At 37.0% G+C, this 22,297-nt stretch overlaps 2 protein-coding genes across 4 annotated transcripts in view; one reads left to right on the top strand and one right to left on the bottom strand.

The window, feature by feature from the left end:
* parp8 (poly (ADP-ribose) polymerase family, member 8) overlaps positions 1-16,043 on the top strand; it is a 45,226-nt gene extending 29,183 nt beyond the window's left edge. The window contains exons 10-26 of one of the 3 annotated variants that reach the window (XM_084414989.1): positions 1,924-1,990; positions 2,073-2,201; positions 3,348-3,936; positions 4,315-4,368; positions 5,070-5,165; positions 5,786-5,878; positions 5,966-6,091; positions 6,426-6,533; positions 7,119-7,186; positions 7,440-7,488; positions 7,814-7,926; positions 9,433-9,505; positions 13,009-13,078; positions 13,232-13,305; positions 13,448-13,517; positions 13,610-13,694; positions 13,921-16,043. In XM_084414989.1, the coding sequence (XP_084271115.1) occupies positions 1,924-1,990; positions 2,073-2,201; positions 3,348-3,936; positions 4,315-4,368; positions 5,070-5,165; positions 5,786-5,878; positions 5,966-6,091; positions 6,426-6,533; positions 7,119-7,186; positions 7,440-7,488; positions 7,814-7,926; positions 9,433-9,505; positions 13,009-13,078; positions 13,232-13,305; positions 13,448-13,517; positions 13,610-13,694; positions 13,921-14,023 (1,967 nt within the window). In that variant the 3' untranslated portion in view covers positions 14,024-16,043. The remainder of the gene's footprint in view (positions 1-1,923; positions 1,991-2,072; positions 2,202-3,347; positions 3,937-4,314; positions 4,369-5,069; positions 5,166-5,785; positions 5,879-5,965; positions 6,092-6,425; positions 6,534-7,118; positions 7,187-7,439; positions 7,489-7,813; positions 7,927-9,432; positions 9,506-13,008; positions 13,079-13,231; positions 13,306-13,447; positions 13,518-13,609; positions 13,695-13,920) is intronic. The other 2 variants (XM_084414990.1, XM_084414991.1) reach the window with 2 other exon arrangements.
* A 2,163-nt stretch (positions 16,044-18,206) lies between these two features.
* On the bottom strand, positions 18,207-20,866 carry LOC311294228 (E3 ubiquitin-protein ligase DTX3L). The gene is made up of 4 exons (XM_084414992.1): positions 20,594-20,866; positions 19,278-20,297; positions 18,967-19,184; positions 18,207-18,834 (listed from the first exon to the last, which is right to left on the bottom strand). The coding sequence occupies exons 1-4, from the start codon at positions 20,609-20,611 to the stop codon at positions 18,765-18,767; spliced, it is 1,326 nt and encodes a 441-aa protein (XP_084271118.1). The 5' UTR covers positions 20,612-20,866; the 3' UTR covers positions 18,207-18,764.
* Between the last annotated feature and the right edge of the window lie 1,431 nt (positions 20,867-22,297).

The raw sequence follows: 22,297 nt of genomic DNA on the forward strand, positions 1-22,297 counted from the left end.
GGTATCTTATAAACATCTACTGCTTTGATTCCCAACCAGGGGTACTTAGATTTAGATTTAACATAGTTAACCTTATAAAACAGAAGTCATGATTTATAAAAAAAAAAAATGCTGTTAAAAATTAAATGTGAATTAGGTTAAGTTAAAATAGTTAATCTTAATTTTTTTGTTGTTGTTGTTATTAATAGGATAGCACATTCAATTACTGTACTTAATAGAAGAAAGAAGAAGAAAATGTTTGTGATTTTGTCAATTTGCGTGAATTGCATTATATTTGCACATATATATAGAAAGACACCAAATAGAGGTAGATTTTTGGCAACAGTGATTAGACTTTGACATTTCAAAACTTTTTTCTATTCGGATATTCCTTATTCTATAAAGAAAATAAAGGGGTACTTGAGCCTTACAGATGGGGCTGGGAGGGTAAAGAAATGTTGAGAAACACTTAATTGAATTTACCCTAACCATAAATGCAGTTAACAACTCTTTAAGAAGATCATGCAAATCATTGTGCTGTTAACAACATTAGACAAGTTTGTTTGTTTGACTTTATTGTCTGTTCAGATTTCCTGGACAGAAATTAATCTTTGACACTTGCATAAAAAAAAAAAACATCTTATCAGACAATACTGTACATCCACTTAAATACCACATAACAAAGCTCATGGAACACACATTTGTCCCCATTAAAAACGTGCATAAAATGAGTATATAAATATATCAAAGTAAATAGTACCTCAATTAAGAATTTGGTTTAAAACCGTCATCGCCAATGGAACAAATGATCTTTTATATATGTTATTTTTAGCCAGTGGTATACGCAGCCTGCACCCTGAAGGGAGGGCCTCAAAACAGGAGTGGAGGGGATGGGTTTGGTTTGCCTTTTTTTCCATAAAGTGTGAAAACAGCTCTTGCAATGTACTTTGTTTCTGGCCAGTGATCTTATTTGCTTTGTAAATGACTTGTATTACTTAATTTTTCTGTCTCATTACTAAATTGCCATATCACGTAACAATGTTATATGTTAAAATACTTTAGATCATTGAACCAAACAATGGTTAGGACCCTCCTATCGTTACTAAAATGTCTGAGTAGACTTAAAACGCTGTCTTGTTTTCTTATGAATATGGTCCACATTTTCCTGGAATAAGAATTTGAAACTTGCTCTACCTTTACACCTTTTATAATAACTTGCTCATATAAAATGCTAGCCGTACCTGTCCTATTTTGATTCCCACAACATAATTCCTTTGTCTTCTCAATGTTCAATTGTAGATGACTGTGATCAAACCATTGTAAAAAACTTTTAATATACTCAAAATGAGTTAAACACGTGTTGAATTCGTGTCCGTTTGGCAAGAAATTAAAACCAAGTCATCAGCTTATTTGATTGAAGTGAGATCATCCTTGTTACATTGAAGTTCATTTATATAAACAAAGAAAAGCAGAGGTGATAATACACATCCCTGTGGTAAGCCTGAATTTAAGACTATACAATCAGATGAGATTCCGTTACCACAGACTTGTTTGGTACACTTACCTTGTTAGATTGGGTTTTTGTTGTTTCTTTTGCATAAATACTATGAATTGTTCTTGTTGATGAGAGTGTGTGCCCTTACGTCTCTGTTGATTGTAGAGTTGTTTAAAATGGCTTGACTCAAGAACATGGCTACTTCAGTTCAGATTGCAAGAGAAAGAGAGAAAAGTTACTTGGACATGGCTGTAATGCCTGCTCTTGTTCTCCTGCCAAGATATTACTCATCATAAGTGGCTCATTTCAGAGTGACCTTCTGTTCCAGTGTTTTTAAAAACCTCTCAAATGCTTTGATGGCTAAATCAAACGTCTGTAGCAAACGGTTACATTATGTGGTACTTTGTTTTGCAATACCATTTGATTTGAATTTCATGTCCCTTTTCCAGTTCCCACTGTTGATGTGTTTCAAGTTTCTTCAAAAGACAGATTTGGACTTGGACATCAGTTGAAAAAGTAAGAAAATACTAGATTTTCTTTTTAGTGTTATATCGGGTTTTCTAGGTCCGTTTAACTTGAGTGTGCTTTCTCTTGGCAGAATAATGCAAACCTTTGTCACACAGCAGTGGAAGTGTCAGAGCAAAGATAAACTCATCAACCCACATGGCAAAAAGCAAACAGAGAAGAAGGTGAAGTCTCCCCTGCACATTTTTTCAACGCTACGCAGGTAAGAAAAAAAAGTCACTCAGCTATACCGATACTGGACAATCCTGAGTTTATTATCCCTCTTTGAAGCGCTTTTAAACCCAGGACTAAAGGCCTGTTCACCAAGAAAATTGGTTGGTTCTGGTGAACAATATTTAATTAACCTCACACAGTAAAGCGCACATGTTTACAGCTCAAAAACTCTCTCTAGAATTTTTCTGATGTTGATTGATGTTATTGCTTTGTACATGCCATTACTTTGCCATCGCAGAAAAGTTTTTAAATATTGAATCAAAAATCAAATTAGAATTATTTTTATTGCTAACATTAGACAGCTTTAACCTTACTCATAAACTTATTTGTGTACTGTTCTGCATGCTTCTACTATAATGAAATATTAGAAAAATATGTGCCTTGCAAAAAGTAATTGTAATATGAATATAAGGCTTCTTTTTGAATAAGCCTCAATGGAGAAATATGTTTTTGCCCTCTGTTGTACTGGAGAAAATTTGTTTGCCAATCAGCAATTCACTGTTGTGAATTTGGTAAACATTTAGCCATATATTTAGGCTGCATTTATGTATTCAGGACCAGCATTTACTTTTATGCCAGCAAGTGTGTTAGCTTCATGGTCTTTGAGTTCATCAGACCAGCTTGAGTCTGAGACATAATGGTCAATGAATGGTTATCAAACTGTAGGAACAATTCACAAATGTTTCATTGAACTGGAAAGACTCCAAGGTGGCAAGCAGTTTTGAACTGGACTATAATGTTGAGAAAATAGATTTTGAGAATGTGGCAATGGATTCTCAAATTTTGCTTGTCATAAAGAGGATATCTTACCTGAATGCCTTACTACCTGTGGATTTTTTATGAATAATAAAATGAAAATCAAGATGATGCAGAAAACTGAAAAGCAGTTTGTCAGCATTGCCTAATTCTTTGTATCTCATTAACTGAGGCATGACCTACTATAGTTCATTAGCGGAAGAAATGCGCATTCCCTTTGCGAACTATGCAGACCTCAACATGAAAAATAAAATTGGTGTGAATCAGCCAATAAAGCATTCTGAAATGTGCAGGATTTGCACAAGCATAATTGCACAACATCTTTTTTGTTCCATAATTCCTGTAGTGTGATTAATGTGCTGTGCTTGTGCAAACTCAGATCCCCCAGCTACCCTCCTCCTGGCTGTGTGAAGAGCAAAAAGAAGCTCAAACCCGAGCAGGATGGCGTGTCAAAATCCCACCGTCTGTTACGGCGAACATGCTCCAGCACAGTGAAGCCAGAAATGGACGGCTGTGTCGGCAAGTCGCACAAGCTTTTGGGTCACTCCCTTTCCAGTGACCCGCGGATGGAGCAACATCAGCCCCTCAAGCAGCCCCACCGGCTGCTGCCAAGGCCCTGCTCGACCGCTGTGAAACCAGAGGACTGCCCGCCACTGCGGCCTCATAAGCTGTCGCCGCGGTCGAGCGTGGCCGAGCCTCGCTGCGAACATGCTGCTGGCAGTAGCGATGGCGGTGCTTTAAAGCCTCACCGGCTCCTGGGCCGCTCCTGCTCAGGCAGTGTGCGGACTGAAGAGCTGGACGGCCTGAAGCACCACCACCGTCTGCTCAGCAGGTCCTACTCCAGCAGCACCAAGATGGGCGACAAGAAAAGCGACATCTTTAAAGAGCCTGTCACCGAGAGCAGACGCCTCTCCCTTACCTCAGGGCTAATCGGCATCCTGGCCCCATCACTATCTTCCACACCTCAGGTAATGATGCTTGGGACTGCATCTTATGAACATACTTCCTTGAGGTTACATATTTAGGATTTGCCTATTTGATTGCCTGTTTGGTTCGGCTTTGGTCAGAGATACAAGAGTGTTTTGGATATGAAAGAATTATTTAACAGAATATATATACAGCAAAAATAAGAGTGAATTGCTCCAACCAGGCAGAGATGAGTGAATTTAACAGGCCAAGGAGAGAGAGATCTGTAAAAAAAAAAATCTTGCAGAGAGATACATTTAATATTTGAGACATGTTGTCCCACAATGGAATGTTTGACTTGAGACAGTGAAAACGACTTTGTGTGTTTAGCTAACAAAATTTAGAGAGACTTCAAATTATTTTTCTGTCTTCTCGAGTAGCCAAACAACGGAGCCAAATCCATTCCAGTCAGAGACAGAGGCTTCCTTGTTCAGGTAAAAATAAATATCTTCACTTTCCCCTTTGCCTTATTTCATGAAAGGTTGTATCAGCGATTTCAGGCCCAAACATAAATGATCACATTCATCTAATCTTTCCTAACGATCCGCTAGCTACCCGCCCCATAAGCATGCCGTCAAAAAAACGCGTCTCTGTAAATAGTGTTCCAACCAATCACCGACAGGGGTTGGTGTTGTGAGGTTTTGCGCTCGTGCACGGCAGCCTATGACGTCTGCACGCGAAAACCTCACAACACCCACCCCTTTCGGTGATTGGTTGGAACACTTTATTTTGGTTTTGAGTGGTGGTGAAACCAACTGTTTTTGTGTGCAGATCTCAGAGCCTAGGCTGCCTACAGAGATGCCTGAAATCGCTGATACAACCTTTAATCAAACAGTATTTTACAGTCTAACAGTCTTTTACTTGCAAATATATGCAACATCCTCTTTCTGAAGCAACCTGAGCTTGAGGGCATGTGGTTGGTTGAGGTAGTTGACATTTTTTAGTCATTAGTATTCTTGTGAACAAGACTGAATCAAATGTTCCAAACATGATGAAAATATTTTAATTTTGGATGAACTGTCCTGCTTGTTTGGGTAGAGCTCTTGTGGTAGCCACTAATGCTGTCATACTGTTAAAGAGGAGGCAAATGTTACTGAATGGTTGCTACATGTGTTTACTTGACTTATAATTGCAGACTATGGAGTATGCAGAACAGCGTATCCCTGTACTGAATGAGTTCTGTGTGGTCTGCGATGAACCTCATGTGTTCCAAAATGGACCAATGCTCAGAGTAAGTTTGTTTGCTCTACAAGCAATCTTGGATTTGTTAACGGTGTGAATGAATCATTTAAGGCACTTGCGATTTCTCTTATATTTACTCCTGAGTATTTAAAAGTATACACTACCTTTCAGAAATTTGAGGTTGGTCAGATTTTCCAATGTTTTCTAAAGTTTTCCAAGACAGGCTAAAAACAGTTTTAGTATAATATTTCATTTGAAATGGAAATCTTTTGTAACATAATAAATGTCTTCGCTGTCACTTTTGATCAATTTAATGCATCCTTGCAGAGTTAAAGTCTTAATTCTTTCAAAAAAAGCAAACTTGAACTTGAACACAGCCTGTGTTCTTTTCTATATTTCATATTAGACAGCCTCTGTTTATGTTTAAAATAGAAAGAGATTATTTTAACTTGAAAAGATTTAGAAATGATTCTCATACCATATTATGCCTTCATGTCACAATCAAAGATGTTTTTCTTTTCTTTTTTTTTCCATATTTTTGTGCCATATTATTTTGCGGATAGTTGTCAAACTAAAAGTGAGCCAATTTATGTTACATGTGATTATATTAATCCAGGATTAATACTATAATTTACTGTTCTAATGAGCTTGTTTATATGTGTCCTGCAGCCCACAGTGTGTGAGAGAGAGTTGTGTGTATTCGCCTTCCAAACTCTAGGGGTCATGAATGAGGCTGCTGATGAGATTGCCACTGGTGCTCAGGTAAACAATCAAACACAAAATTCATACAGTCATTCTGTACAGAACCTTCTAATCAAATGGCTTAACAATCTCTGTTTGTGGCAACAGGTTGTAGACCTACTGGTCTCCATGTGCCGATCTGCACTGGAGTCTCCGAGAAAAGTTGTCATTTTTGAGCCATATCCCTCTGTGGTGGATCCCAATGACTCACAAGCACTTGCCTTCAACCCCAGGGTACTTAAAACACATAGGCCCGGTTTCACAAACAAGGCTTAAGCTAGTCTCAGACTAAAATGCATGTTTGAGCTGTTTTAACTAAAAGCAACTTGCACTGACATATCTTAAAATATGTCAGTGCCATTGTTTTGTCTCAAGATGCACAGCATTAATGTTTTTTTCTAAGGCACGTTTATAAAAGCTACTTAAATGTCCTAATTGAACGAAGGCCTAATCCTGGTTTAAGATTAGCCCTGTCTGTGAAACCAGGCCTTAGAGCGTTTAGCTTTACCTTACCCCGTCTTTTTTGTGTAATGCTGCTACTCATAAAGGTGTTTGGGTTCTTCTTCAGAAAAAGGACTATGACCGAGTGATGAGAGCACTCGACAGTATCACCTCTATCAGAGAAATGACCCAGGTATCGCCCAGAAATTTACAACAGGAGAATGTATGTTCTAAGGTTGTTACATTGTTTTTAAGTCTGTCAATCATTTAAAATCAAACTATTTTAATGACATTAAAATAAATAATATATAGAATGTTATGTATGCTATGTTATAAATAATGAATGTATCTTTATTTTACAGTGTCCTTGTTTCACATTACATGTAGTTATAGCAATAACTATAAATGATGCATGATTATTACATGCAACTAACCCTAAACCAAACCAAACCCTAACCCTAGAGTAATCACTGTACATGTAGTTAATTAATATTACTCAGTATTTAAATGTATAATTACAAAACCTTAAAATAAAGTGTAGCCACACTACACTAACCTTTTTTTTTTACAACTTAATATACTATAACATTTTATAAATGTATACTGTATATAAAAGTATTTATATACTTTTTACGGCAACAGTAAAAACAAATGTTCTGCAAAATATTATATTTAACAGATTGAATTGACAGCCCTAGTTGTTTAAATCACAATCCCTGTATCTTTTATTAGCATAAGTCTTCAGAGAAATCAGCCGGTGCTTTGATTCCTAATGGAGGAGCATTTAGACATTTTAATTGTTGCTGTTTTTTCTGCACAGGCTCCATATCTGGAGATAAAGAGACAAATGGACAAGCACGATCCTTTGGCTCACCCACTACTGCAGTGGTATGACTGAATGACACTTCAATCATTATCTACTCCGCTCCTGCATTTTAATGATGTGTAAATGTGACAGTCAGCTCTCAAAACAGCTCTAATTACATAGTCATGGAGAGTGTGTGCATCCATCTTTGTTGTACCTTGGACAGTCAGTATGATCATGTGACATACAATCACACATATACAGTATTTAAATGTCCTGCAGCGGAGGGTTTCAAACCTAATGGAGTATCTGGTTGATAAATCCTTTTTTTTACAGGGTGATATCCAGTAACAGATCACACATAGTGAAGCTTCCTGTTACTAGAGTAAGTCTTGTATCTATCTTAAGCATTTGTTATGATTTCCATAAATGTTTCTGCAAATGCCACAAGAATGTGAAAATGTCTCTGTTCTAGGTTAAGATCATCTGGGTTAGACACATAATGATTAATCTTTCATTGAATTGCTGGCATTACCTCCCTAAGAGAGAACCATGACTCTTTTAGAAGCCATCTTTCAGTTCTTCTGTATTTTTGAAGAGAGTTTTAAATTCACAGGCACTGTGAAACTTTTCAAAGTTTTAAGCAGAGAAAATGATTTAGGCTTAGCGTCTCAAGTATATGCTCTTATATCTTGTTTCTGTCACAACAGCAACTGAAGTTCATGCACACACCCCATCAGTTCCTCCTGCTCAGCAGTCCGCCAGCCAAAGAATCCAACTTTAGAACTGCCAAAGGCCTCTTTGGGAGTACCTTTGCTTTTCAGTAAGTTCCATTTTAAACACCTAAGAAACTGAGCTTTTTTTATCCTTAAATCAAATTTGACCCCACAGCATTACAAATTCATAAATTCATGATTGGGGTACAACAGGGCATAAGTAAAATGTGTTTAGCTGTTCCCAAAGTATATTATACTTCTTGCTGGAGCTCTTGGCAGTTTTGTGTGCAATGTGAATCAGGCAGTCTGAATGGTCTGTGGGTGTGCTGAACAAATGTTGTAGCCACAAGCCAGGTTTGCACTGTAAGACCTACTGTATCAGAAAAGACAATTTCTCACTTTATATTCTTCATGGCTTTGTGATTGTCCTCTAATATTAAATATACTAAATCTGAAGTGCATTTCACTGTCGCAATAAGAGGAAGTCGGTTCCAGCTGTCGTAACTAGTTCAGTTGCGATTCAGCTGTGCAGCAAACTATATGTAAGGAATAATTGACGACAGGACATTGAATTATTCTAAAATAATGCACACCCGAGGTGGTAATGCAGCCACGGCGAGAAACGAGTTATGCGTTATTTATTTTCGAATAATTCAATGAACCGGAGTCAATTATTCGGCGTTACCACAGTGCGGTTACCACACCTCAAGACATTGTTCAGATGTTGTATTTCAAGACATTTGTCAGGTTTTCATCCTTAAAACGCTCTTGTGTGTAGGACTAATTTCTTACTCATCTTATCCCACGCCTCCGTTGCTAATTCCAAAACGTAATTTTAGAGCTAGTAATGGAGGCTTGAGCCATTGATAGCAGAGAGAGAATTAAGCGTGTGTGAATTACCTGAGTCTGTACGTCTCTCAACAGTGTTCGGCACCAGCGTCTCTACTAATAGCGAAACTGTAAGTTTATCTGCTTCAAGAACAGCGCCGTTATTACCTCGCTAGTGAGAAATGTCATGTAGCTTTTAAGTTGCTAAACTATTTTACTGATAAAATCGTCAGAGCAGCGCTGACAACACGTTTCTGTGCGAGTGTGTGTCCGTACTTACTGTGTGTGTGAGTTTGAGTGGGAGAGAGAGTGGGAGAAAAAGAGTATGTGCTTTTCGTATTTAATAAAGCGTAATTTTGTGACAAAAAAACAATGGAAATAATGTGTCATTTTTATACTTTTTTTACTATGTTTATTTGCTTGGTCAGTGTCATTGTGGGTTTTGGTTCTTTTGCTGTTGTAGGCTGTAAGGACCTTTGAAATAACTGAAATTATTTGGCGAAGTGATATGGACATGTAAATACATCAGCCGTGCATTTCCCTGAAAATGATTGCATACCTGGCTTAGAACGTTCGTCAACCAATAAGATTCAAGCATATAACAGCCCCATAGATTTTTTGAGTCATAGAATAGGTTTCAAATCTGTCTTTTGCACAAATTTAATTAAAACCACAACTGTACAGGTGTGAAGTTTCTTGCTGACTTGAGAACAGTAGTTGTTAATTTTTCAGTTTAAAAAAAGACAAACTGACTGGCTCTCTCTCTCTCTTTCTATCACTTTCAGTGGATCACACATAGAAAACTGGCACTCCATTTTGAGGAATGGTTTGGTTGTGGCATCAAACACAAGGCTTCAGGTACTCATTTCTAATTGTGATACAGATACAGTTTTTAATGTAATAAAACTGGGATGAAGTTTGGATGAAGCCAGTGGTTTTATTGTGGAAATATGATGTGATAATATATTTATGCATAATGCATTATGTAAACATCTTAAAGGGATAGTTCACCCAAAAATAAAACTTCTGTCATTAATTACTCACCTTCATGTTGTTCCAAGGACTTTCGTTCATCTTCGGAACACAAATGAGGATCTTTTTAATGAAATCTGAGATATTTCTGTCCCTCCTCTTACAGCTGCGCAACTACCACTTCGACGCTTCAAAACGTTCATAAAGAGATCAAATAAGCCATATGAATTGAGTCAAAGTGGTAGTTGTGTAGCTGTCAATGGAGAGTACAGAACTGGCTCAGATTTTAAAAATATCTTCATTTGTGTTCCGAAGAGAAACGGAAGTCTTACGGGTTTGGAACGACACAAAGTAAATTATGACAGAATTTTCATTTTTGGGTGTAAACATCTTTAAACATTTGAGCAGACCGATGTGCACTGACTTTTTTTTTTTTTTACACCACATCTCTTAATATATGCAAGGAAGAACTTAAAGGGATAGTTCACCCAAAAATTACCCTCACTTACCCTTAAACTGTTCCAAACCTGTACGGGTTTCTTTCTTCTGTTGAACACAAAAAGAGATATTTTAAGGTAACCATACAGTTGATGGTAGCCATTGACTTCCATAGTATTTTTTTCCTACTATGGATTTCCATGGCCAGCGTAAACTGTCTGGTTACCTTAAAATATCTCTTTTTGTGTTAAACAGAAGAAAGAAACCCGTACAGGTTTGGAACAACTTGAGATTGAGTAAATATGACAAAACTATCCCTTTAATAGTTGAAATTTTAGTAGTTTAATAATTTAATAGTGCATTTTCTGAACACTCTGTTAGAGGTTTATTTATTAGAAGAAGAAAAAACAATCTGCAATGTCAGTTGTATACGACAATGTTTTTCAAAACTGGTTCTGGGGAGCCACTGCTCTGCACATTTTGTATGAAAATGTATTTTCATATTTCATTTTCATTTCCCTATTGAACACCTGATTTAGATCATCAGCTCACTAGGTGTGGGTTCCATGACCTGAACCAAGGGTATGTCTCAGTCAGCTCCCTAGTTCAGTAATCAGGGTTCTGATCAGGGTGTCAGCCATTTTAAGAGATTTCTCTATCGCAAAATCCTTCCAGTGCACTGAAACGCTGCTCCCTAAAAAGTACCGCAATGCACTGTAAAAACCAGCGAGCATTGATGCTCACTATACTCCCTTAACAGAAGTTCTAAAGCACAGAACATAAATCACAAGCCAACCCTAGTGAAAAAAACCTATACCAAAATACATTTATTTCATACGACTTATACTACAAACCAATTAACATATTTATTAACATATCATTTTAGACTTACTGATATAAATATTATGATTCAACTTTATTTGGAGTTCTTCTTTATTGCACAATGCACATTTCTTAATATCAAGTCTAAAAGGTGTTTAATATCAGTATTAGTAAGGACAGTATGAATTTCCGTCTTTAAATGTAAGATATTAGGGCACAATGCGGCGCCAGCCGCGACGCAAGTGTTTTTTTTGCTAGTTTCAGCCTGACGCAGTTATCGTTTTCACGTCCTGCACCACTTTGTTTAAATAGCAAATGCATTTGCGCCCATCTGTTCACTCATGGGCGTGCTGATCTGAAAACGAGGTGTGTTCAGGTGCATTGTTGGCGCGTTGCTATTTTATGGCAACTGTTATAGACTGTACCATTGACCAACTGAAACCTGGTCTAAAGTCAATGGCGCAATATACTAGCTGTTAGCTAACTCGGGTGCAATTACTCTTAATTGTGGATTGTCCCTGTAAAAATAAACAATAAAGTAAAGTAAGTTATTTTACACACACACAGGGATGCGCAGCAGCACACAAACATGCCAAATATTAAAATGTATTACAATGTAAAAGATTATTAGTGTACATAAAGATATGGTGGAATCCGGCTTGTCCCGTAGATGGTCGGCTTGCGCGCTTTAACCTTGTGCACGAGCAGATCCATTTCCTCTTCGGAGAAGCGTTCAGTCTTTCCGCTTGCAAATTCCGTCATGTAAATAGCTAATCCACCATGGCGCGAGCGCAACTGACTTTTAAAGGGAATGGGAGATGAGACTCTGATTGGTTTATTGCACGTTATGCCCAAAACACACCCATTACTCATTAAGAGAATAGGGACAACCCTTTTAAACCATAGCAAAAGGGGATTCGGACTTGCGTCGTGCACTTTAGACCATGCGCTTAGATTGTTAAAATAGGGCCCTTAAAGTGTACTGAAAGTATATTTGCAATAGTTCCATTTTAGCACAATCACATATACTTAAAGGTATAGCGGAGGATTTTCTTTTTCCGGGTGGATCATCAAGACTATTGGTCCTCCTAAGTGTCAATCATTCTGGTGATATGTTTACGTAAGGCCGTAGTACGTGCTCGTGCACACAATTCACACGATGGCGTGCGCTCAAAACACAGGTTGGGCTTCCCACTGATGCCTCAGTCGCGAAGTTTCTACTTGACAGGTAAAGTTTGGCATGCTATTTGGAGAAATCCATTTAAAATCACTGCTAGTAAAAGTTAATGTAAGCTATGATTAGCTCGTGCATGCTCTCTCGTGCACACGTTTAATAGGCGTTCCCTCTCGGGAGCAGGTAGAGTGTTGCGCATGTGCATTTTTTCAAAAAGTGGAGGGCGGTTCTTTTCTAAAATTCGGGAAAATCCTCCGCTATACCTTTAAGTATATCTAGTTGGAACTCAGCAATATTTCTGGATAACTAAAGTGCATTATGTACAAAATTAGTTGTTCCAGTTTAGCAGACTTTAAGTATATCAATTTAGTATACCAACAGTACAATTGCAGGGTATTTATATTAAGTACATAAATATGTAAATGTATCTGTAATATACTTAGCATAAAATAAATGTATTTAAAATACATTTTAGTATATTTATCTTCCACTAGGGAACTCAATGACACGCAATAGATATTTTTTTTTAATACAAATTTTTTGTCTGCATAAACATGCATCGTTAGACAGGTAAATAACATAATCTTGCTAACATTTATCATTTATTTATTTGTTTTACATATACAGTATGTAATCAGGCTTTAAATAACATTAAAAAGTTGTGCTGTTGTTCAATGAAAACATTGTCATGTCGCTGGAAATAGAATCATCGGTGTCCCAATGTGTAGTGAGCCAGCGTCCTTTACTGTCCTTATCAGTGCCCGAATTCATGTACATGATATACTTGGTCACGACCTTTGAATTTAGGGAGCTGATTGAGACACTAAGAAAGACATACAAAATGTGCAGAGCGGTGTGTGGCGTGGTGTATGGAAACCGTATGAAGTTTCTGGTTAGTTAAGCAGACATACTTCACCTTTTGTTTGCATTATAATAATCATTGTTTTATTTGCAGCTCCATGGCGCTATCTATGGGAGTGGAATCTATCTCAGTCCATTATCAAGCATATCCTTTGGCTACTCAGGTCTTAAAATCTTCTTCCAAGATGTTTGATACTGATGTGTCCTGTACTTGACTATATGCACAATAAAACAAAAAAAGTATTATACATATATTTTTAAAAACTTGTTACGTGTGAATATGCTGTTTTTATTCATACTGTGGCTTTTCCACATAGGGATGAATAAAAAACAGCAGAAAGTTGCTTCAAAAGATGAAACTGCTGCCAACAAGACCAATATTAATTTGCAGGTATTGAATGTATTTCGTTTTTTTTTTTTTTTTAAGCACCTGACACAAAATCATAAGCTGAATGACTTTCTTCTTCAAGGCCTTTATCAAACATACTTGGTATCTGAAACCTGTTGGTCCACAACATTTCTTTTGCTTTCAGTCACAGAAGAAAGGCCAGAACCCCCAGTTTCTGCAGAGCCGCAACCTGAAATGCATAGCCTTATGTGAAGGTTCATGTTTGACAGATTACATCAGATTTACATCTTCATCTGTAATCTTTAAAAAAAAAAAAGAAGGTAACATTCTCTCTTTTATATAACAGCTATTACATCTCCTGACCTGCACAAGCATGGTGACATCTGGGTAGTTCCAAATACAGATCATGTCTGCACACGTTTTTTCTTTGTGTAAGTACATTTAAATCTATCTCAGCATATATATCTGTGTTGCTAAATGTGTATCTGTAAAAACGTTGAGTCTGTATCTCCCAAACTTACAATCAGAACATAGAAAGCAGCACATCTGATGAGTTTGTTATTAGCAGAAGAACTGAACTGAAATTGAACCGAAACTCTCCTTTTTCTCTGTGTTTTTTTGTTTTGTTTTGTTTTTTTAACCACTTTTAACCACTAGTTATGAGGACGGACAGGTAGGTGACACAAGTATAAACACACAGGACCCTGGTATTCATAGGGAGATCCTGCGAGTCATCGGCAATCAAACGGCTACCGGATGAAAGATTTTGAACACAATACCGCTGCCTTGACCTCTTTCCCAAAGCTGGACATTTGAGCGTAGGAGGCCAATACCATGTATTTTTTGGTAACCACAGAACACACAGACATACAACAAAAAGGATATTCACAGTCTTCAAAATACACTATTTATACTGTTCCCCTGGGATACATGCATATTTACACTGGCTATTCAAACTATTACCATTTTGCTAAGTTTATAAATACAAGGTACATTTTGAAAGAGCATGGTATGTCTCTCAGTTCAACTGATGGACTACTTATTTTTTGTAAAGATACAAAAAATGAAAGCACTTTGAAGAAGTACAGTATTTTGAGACTTTCTTGGAGAAAATACAATATTCCTGTGAATATGCACCATCTGACCTTGTTTACTAAGAATTTGTGTATACAAAAGGTGTCTACTGTATATGCACTTTATTTTTCTTAATGTATGATAGTTTCAAACTTCCATATAATCTTAAATGCCTTTCAAAGACAGATGTATTTATTGTTTGACAGTGCTGAACACGAGCGAGCAACTCCTGATTTCGACTGCATTTACAGCTGACGGAGAGCTTTGACAAATGTAGTGTAAAACAAAATCCCTGTGCTACAGCTTATATGTCATGCTACTTAAAAGTAGCTGTCAGTTTACAATTTCTAAAGGCCTCAGTTTAGAATTTGCCCAGATTTACCAAACCTGCCACTTCATTAACTTGATCATTTTAAATATACAGTATTGCTGTAACATTTGGTGAGTGACTATACCAACTATATAAAAAAAGATTAAAATGTAAAAAAAATGAAACACTTTATATATTCGGCAGCAACAACTAAACATAAAATGCATGCTGCTTTCCTGACATTTTCAAATAACTTGTTTTCCTTGGTATGGTTACAGACTTTTTTGATAATGGACAAAATCGGCACCCAATTGTAAATTGTCTTTTCAATATAAATCTTTTTTGTAAGGTGATTTTAAGGCAGAATACGTGTTTGCTGCTTGTTGTTTCTACATTGTAATGTATTAACAGAAGGTTCAAATGTGTGAGTGTTCTGTTCAAGTTTTGCAATTATTTATAGTGATGTTTAGACACCTGTGTGGTTGTTAACTTTACTTTCAGTCGTTTAAATCATTTTTGAGAACGATCACCCGACATAGAAATTAGAACCTGTGCATAAAGGTAACGCGTTTGATTCAAATTCATTATATTGTTTTAAAAATATTATTTGAGGAAATGCAACTTTTACATAGTCAAGATGTAGCACCACAACACTTTTCTCACTTATGGGCAGAATTATGGGTTTTATTAAAAAATGGGCACGTCAAATATGTAGTATTGATCATTTTGTGTGCAGAAAAGTATTTTGTATTTTTCCATGGGACTCTGAAATACTGGTAAATCCACATGATATTCACTTGCAATATATTCCATTGTAGATTCAATTGATTGAATGGCAACAGCTCAATATTACATTTAATCTAAAGTGAAAGTTTACATAATCATTACGCATTGTCAAGTTTGTCATTACTAAAAAAGGGATGTAAATCAGATTTATTACAATGAGTATTCCATCAAATCCACAATCTGATCAGTTATTAAAAAAATCGGGGTTAGTTCTTACATGCATGTACACATAACTATATCATAATTGTTTCAACTTTTTTTTGTTACTTTACCTTCATTGTTATGGACTGTTCGTTATAGTTCTGTTTGTATAGTTTTGTACATTTTCTGCACAAATTGGTAAAAAAGAGAGATCATGCTATTAGCATTTGGTGCCTTATAGATAGATAAGGATTTAATGGCAAAATTGACAATACTGTCATATGTGAAAATACTGTATATATTGTAAATAATGCCACAGCAACACAGGAGGCCAAATATTTTCTGTAGTACGTTTTTACTTTTTCCTTATTTTGCGAACAGATCGAGCTTTTTGGCTTTTTACAAGTTATGGAAATAGTAGCTTATGTATCTGTTTATGTTCATTAAATTCAAATTTGCCTATAATTTACACATTTTTGTCTTTTTTTCCTTATAACTGAAATCAGATGTAAACCCCTAAATACTGCAGAATTGCAGCTCATACACAGAAGTGTGCCACCTAGCCCCACTTACCTTTGATCAGTTTCCAAACGCAATGCAAATGTTCATTTTTGACTACCATAAAGTGCCTGAAAGAACCGGTGCATGACAATAATTTAGCATAAAGTTGTGGAACGGAGAGGAATTTTATTTCAAGTCTCTGTCCTCTGAAGCACAAATAAAAATTATTCCAAGTGTTCCTATGGTTGTTTCTCTCACAAAATCATATATGTTACTAATTAAGCCATATCTCTGCAAATCAGTGTTAGGAAAGGTCAATCATTGACTTGAACTGGCTCAAAGCCAGGACATTGGCACAGGAAAGTCAGTTAGACTTTATTTTGATGTTCACCTTTAAACATTCTGTTGATTAAGTAACATTGCACCTACATTCAACTAATTCTCAAAGTATTAGTAGACTGTTAGGGGTAGTAGAATAAGGGGTTAGGGTTGGTAGAATAAGTTGACATGCACTTGCAAAGTGAAATCTGCAATTTTAACCAGTGTAACGGCCCATTGCGTTGCCTGTCAATGATGTCACATCAGCGTTACCCTCGATTTTCTGATTTTACTTCCGTGGAATCCATGGAAACGCCAAAGACGCTCTAATATGTTTTATTAGACAGGCGAGCGACTGTTTGGATGCCTTTATCAACAGAAAACGAATTGTTTGTTATATAGTTCAAAACAGTTCGTCTTAATTGTTTGAATCTCATTTTCTTGATTTATGTGCCTCAGTTTAAAGTATTCCACTGAAGGCAAGTTGTAGAGAGAACCCAAGTGCAGTTTATTTATAACAAGATCAAACATATAACAAAGGCATGGCATGTTTGCCATGTGTCATTGGCAAGTTTTGTTTCACTGTAACCACAGTTGGTAAGTGTCACATCAATGTTCATGTTTTTGAGGGCATGGCATGAACTCAAAAACATGAACATTGACGTGACACTTACCAACTGTGGTTACAGTGAAACAAAACATGCCAAAGACACATGGCAAACATGAGGGCTTAAATACACACAAGACAAGGGACACCTGTGAACAATGAACCAATGACAACATGACACATCAGACAAGGGAACACATGGCAGGATCACATGACTTGAACAGGGGATCACATGACAGACATGAAACAGAAACATGAAACATAACCAAATTGTGACACTCCTGTTTAGTGTTCAACAGAAGAAAGAAACTCGTACAGGTTTAAGGCCACATTTACACATAGCTGGGTACTTAAAGAAACGAATATTTTCCCCCCCTCCGTTCTCAATGATAACTTCGTGCACACAACATCATTTTCAAAAAAGTTGTCATTTACATCAACCCCCATAAATACGTCGTTGAGCGCCATCATAGCTATGCCAAACCTATGGGCGGCAGTGTAGGGAGAAGGATAAAGCCATGCAAGCCAATCAGAATCCTCAGAATCGACAACAACGAATAACACGAGCGACTTCCAAGGGTGTTCACATGATGTTAAGCATTTTCTGGCGCATAATGTGACGTTTGAGAACCTAAAACCCCGTTTCTCCCAGTTGACACAGCAACACATAACCAGCGTTATCAGAAATCTCCACTTTGGCCGGAGTTTTTAGAAATAATCGTTTTCTGAGATAAAAACGGGGTTTTCGTGTAAATGAGAGGCCAAACCGCAGGGAAATATCTGCGTCTTCCCATCGTGTAAACGGGGCCTCAGAGACAGTGCTATCCTGTCAAGTGGCTAACAGCAAAATAAGAGCTTTATTTGTAATGCAGTATTTTCTCTATCATACAATATATTTTTTTAATTAATTGCATTCCTTTTAGCAACACAATTCATCTATGATATTCTAATATCGATCTAGCTAGCTTACTGCAATGTAGTAGAGTAATAACATAACTTACTCAAATGTATTTTCGTATGATTGTTTTGACCAAGTAAAACAGTGCTGCCTTACCCCCCAGTTTTAATTTGTCAAATAAAGTGACCTGTATGAAGAGTAATTCAGCATTTGCGGCTATTTCATTAGAATAAAATAAAATGTGATTTTAAGTGATCAAGCGTAACTGTAACAAAGTTCAATATCAGGGAGGAAAAAAGGGCACGGGCAAATGTTAAACGTAACTTTAATCGTAAAGTAACAATAAACAACTAAATGAAAGGAGCGTCAGATGTCATGGTACTGGAGACGTGACACTCATGTGTCTCTCATTAGCATTCGCTTCATCAGCTGATTGCTTTCCATCAGCTGTGGAGGTGAAGGTGACAACTCCCATGATTCCACACTCTTTCACTGCATCATCAAACTGCACCTTTGTTATTGTTTTGATTAAGTGACCTCTAGCAGCAAAACTTACATACTGTGCCTTTAAAATCTAATTTCTGTAGATGTGATCCTTTACTGTATTGACATGAAACTATAAGGTTTACAGTTAAAGCAGAATGTGACTGCTTCTCCTACTCTTTAATCCCATAAAGCAGCATGAGAGAAACAATGTTACAAACTAAAACATGGCAATTTATACAGTACATCCTAAACTGTGTTAAACACATAAAGTGACTGTAAAAAAAAAAGCCTGCAATTAGCTGGTCATCATGAGACGGCAATCATTATAGTGGTTATAATCATATAGTGTTTGTATTGATTACAAAGTTAAGATCATAAAATCAGTAAATTCCTTTTGCTTTCAGTTCATCTTGTACTCGTTTCAGGTAGTCTGGATCTGGGTAACCATAACTACAAAGACAAAAGCATAGTTACAACACTTATGGCTATAATTTAAGATTAAACAATGCTGATGATAAAAGGGCTTGTCTGAGATGAGGTAACCACCAGAAAATGGTGACAACACCAAAACGGTTTACTTACTGCGTTGGCCCTCCATCACGAGACGTCTTGTGGTGAATGTCATTCCAGGTCACCACATTGTTCTGTCCAGTGGTAGATGAACATCCAATGGTGAAAGTGAGTCGCTGGTCAAACGCCCTCTGCAGAAGCTTCAGTACGTTGTTCCCCTCTGTTGAGTCAGGGAGGTAAGCTGTGCGGGACGCACCCTGGTACGCCATGCCTGGGTTTGGGTGTTCATTCTGCAGAGTATGAGGTAATCAAAAGACTCTAAGGTGTAACTGATTTTTGTCATTTTGAACAGCTCAAAGCAGAAGAATTGCATTCATACTCACCCCCTGGCGTCCATTTGGTATATGGTAGGTAATTACGATCGTTCCATATTTTCTGTATCCAGGTAAAGAAGAGCTGTCCCTTGAGACAGTCATGGTTCCTCCTTTTGGTTGCGTCCCTGTAAGATCGCCGTATATCTCTCCACATATCGGACAGGCTGGTTTCAACTGGAAAGCCCTAGCCAAACAGTCTTTACAAAATTTGTGCTTGCATTTACTTAAAACTGTGCAATCAGGTGTCTTGATTGAATCCAAACAAATTGGACATGTCTCATCTTTGGCTGGGTCTGGTGATTTCTCTTGCTTCACAGGTTGCTTGTAAGGTATGTCATCGTCTTTTGTTTTTCTTGGGGTTTGGTGCTGTGGATACATTCTTCCCATTCTGTGCTGTGCACTCCCATTCAAAAATGTGTCTAATCTTTCAAGGATAATGAAGCTGCCGGTCAGTTCCAGATCCTTTTGATCTGTATTGATTAAGAGTTCTGGAAACTCTGCTCTGCAAAGTGCAGTAATATTTGGACTGTAAACGTATGTCCTAGTTTGCAGCCCTGTTGCAGTCTTTTGATATAATGTTATAAACTGTTCTCGTGCAAATTGAGCTTGTATGTTCTTACCAGTCTTGGACGTAAAAGTCACTTGACTTTTGTTCTGATTTATGGAAACTGCATTCCTATTTTCTATTATGTGAAGTTCCTTAGATTTCTTTTCTTGTATGTAATGCATTACAACTTCATCAACCTGAACTGGTTGAACTACTAAAGAGTAACTTTGAGCTTGTCCCAGACCTGCTGCAGTGTGGTCCCTCAGACGCATCTCCTCTTGTCTTAGATTACTACTTCCATCATATGTTGGTCGTGTAGTTATACACTTTCTATGAATATCTTCAATATCTTGGAATGACCCGATGGCAACTGTATATGCACCATCACGTCTAAGTGTCACTGTCTTGCCATGAAGAATGCTTGAAACTGAATTTGGCGGAATGGCGGCTGGATCAATCTTAAGTCTCACTTCAGTAAATATCTGCAATGAATTTGAAAGTAATAATCATAGTTGACTTATTAACAGGGTGCACTGCAGACTATCAATTGTAAGATTTTTTAACACCTTAAATTGATCAAACTGGGTCAAAAGACTTCTAAACGGGCTTTATAACCTCATAACAGCCTACACGCATATATATGAGCAGAGTCAAAGTATGAACGTTTTTTTTTATTGTTTTTTTTTTTATCTGAAACTTACTGCCCTGACATTAAGTCCATAAATAATAAAGAAAAATACAGTTAAATGGGTTTTTGCATGACTGTTAACAAACTTACCTTTAGCGGGCTCGCCATCTCTTTTTTTCTGCCGATGGCGTCTTTCAGTTGTCAGGGAAATCAACCGTATCCAGTATGCAAAAAGCGAGCCTCGATATCGTAACCGTCAAGAAACGTGTTTCAAGAAAAAAGTATAGCCTAGCCTACCTTCTTTTCAAAAGAGAAGCACAATATAAAGAGTGTTTCTTTTGGTCCAATATCACAGTGTCACTCAGAACAATGTTATCACTTTTTGAACGTAAACACTGCGCTTTAGTTTCAGTTTTGAAGCAGGAACTCATGCGCAGTAATAGGCTCAGGGTATGTTCAGGGTTGCCAGATACCAGAAAAATGTCCAGCATAATGCCAACTCAAAACTATTTAGGGGTTTTCAAAGTCAAAGACAGTGGGCCAACTCAAAGCTACAGAACATGATGCCTAACGAGTCAATACATTGAAGCAGGCCTGTCCTGCCTGGATACATTTACATACAGCCATCAATTGACACTTGTCGCCAGGGTCTCCTCCATACCCGATATGGCCTCTCTATTATAAATGAAAGGACCATAAAATAAAGTTTGGATTTTGTTTATTCTGTTTCAAAATATTTGTATGACTATAGCTAGATTTGGTTATGTGCATTTTTAATTAGTTAATCTGTACTATTTCATTCTAATCATTTACTTAATATTTTTATTTTATTTGGTAGCCTACTTTTATTTAGTTTTCTCTGTCTTTGATTTTATTTTTCAGTTTAAAATGTGAGCTATAGACCTTAGTCAGGTTAGACTGAATTTTATGTGTATGAAAACATGTTGTGGGGGATAGACTTAGCCTGATTGGCACGCACTGTATAAAGGTCCTACATCATGTAATTTTCACAACTCACAACTTGTTTTATGGAGTTTTTGTCAACTGTGAGTTTTTTTTATGTCATTTTGTCAGCTGAACTTTGTGAACTTTGTCAGTTAAACAACACAATCCATTGAACAGACTGTAATTATATCCCTCACAGCCTCGTTTCCATTCTTGTCAGAAATTAATGGTGCTATTGACGAAGGTCTGTTGGCCTAAACATGAATAACATTGTCAGTGACATAGCTGACATATAGCTATCCATAGAATACTCTATCTGTAGGCTATAGTATTTTGCCTTAAAACCCATATTGTCCTTTCACTTCCCCACCCCAAATTTGCAAGACCATTATAGGCTACACACACTTTTCTCTTCATTCACTCTCCTTCTCTCCACATTAAACCTTATTTTGTCTAAACAAGATTCAATGTGCAATAACTCTACAATGCCAAACTCAATTAACCTCCCTTAAAATTCCCGATGTTTCAGTGTTTCACTGTTTCAATGTTTTCCAGGTTGCCAGAGTTCATTCCAAGGATCAATGCACATTAGTAAAAGGAACTACTTTTATTTTTATAAAGATAAGCTTTTCGGTGACCACAGTACATTAAAAAAGTACCCCAAAATCTGCAACCATTTTCAAAATAGCCCAAGTGTGCAGGAAAACATGGTTCCTTCCTTTGAGGTTACTGCCCCAGTGAGAAGCAAGGGTACAATTTTACCACAATTCTTCTGAGTGTAAACAAAAACAATCTAATAATTCACAGTTAGACCTATTTAATGTTGTTGTTTTTTTGTTGTTTTTTTAAACATGGCTTTCAAATCTATAATGTTAAGTGGCTAGAATTACCTATTTTATTCTTACAAAT

Source organism: Rutilus rutilus (assembly GCF_951802725.1).
Source record: "Rutilus rutilus genome assembly, chromosome: 7".
Classification (NCBI taxonomy): domain Eukaryota; kingdom Metazoa; phylum Chordata; class Actinopteri; order Cypriniformes; family Leuciscidae; genus Rutilus; species Rutilus rutilus.

Coding starts and splice junctions, on each gene's coding strand:
- LOC311294228 (XM_084414992.1), bottom strand. Junction 19,185..19,277: donor TACCAAATGGACGCCAGGGG/GTGAGTATGAAT, acceptor CATACTCTGCAG/AATGAACACCCAAACCCAGG. Junction 18,835..18,966: donor CGTGATGGAGGGCCAACGCA/GTAAGTAAACCG, acceptor TTGTCTTTGTAG/TTATGGTTACCCAGATCCAG.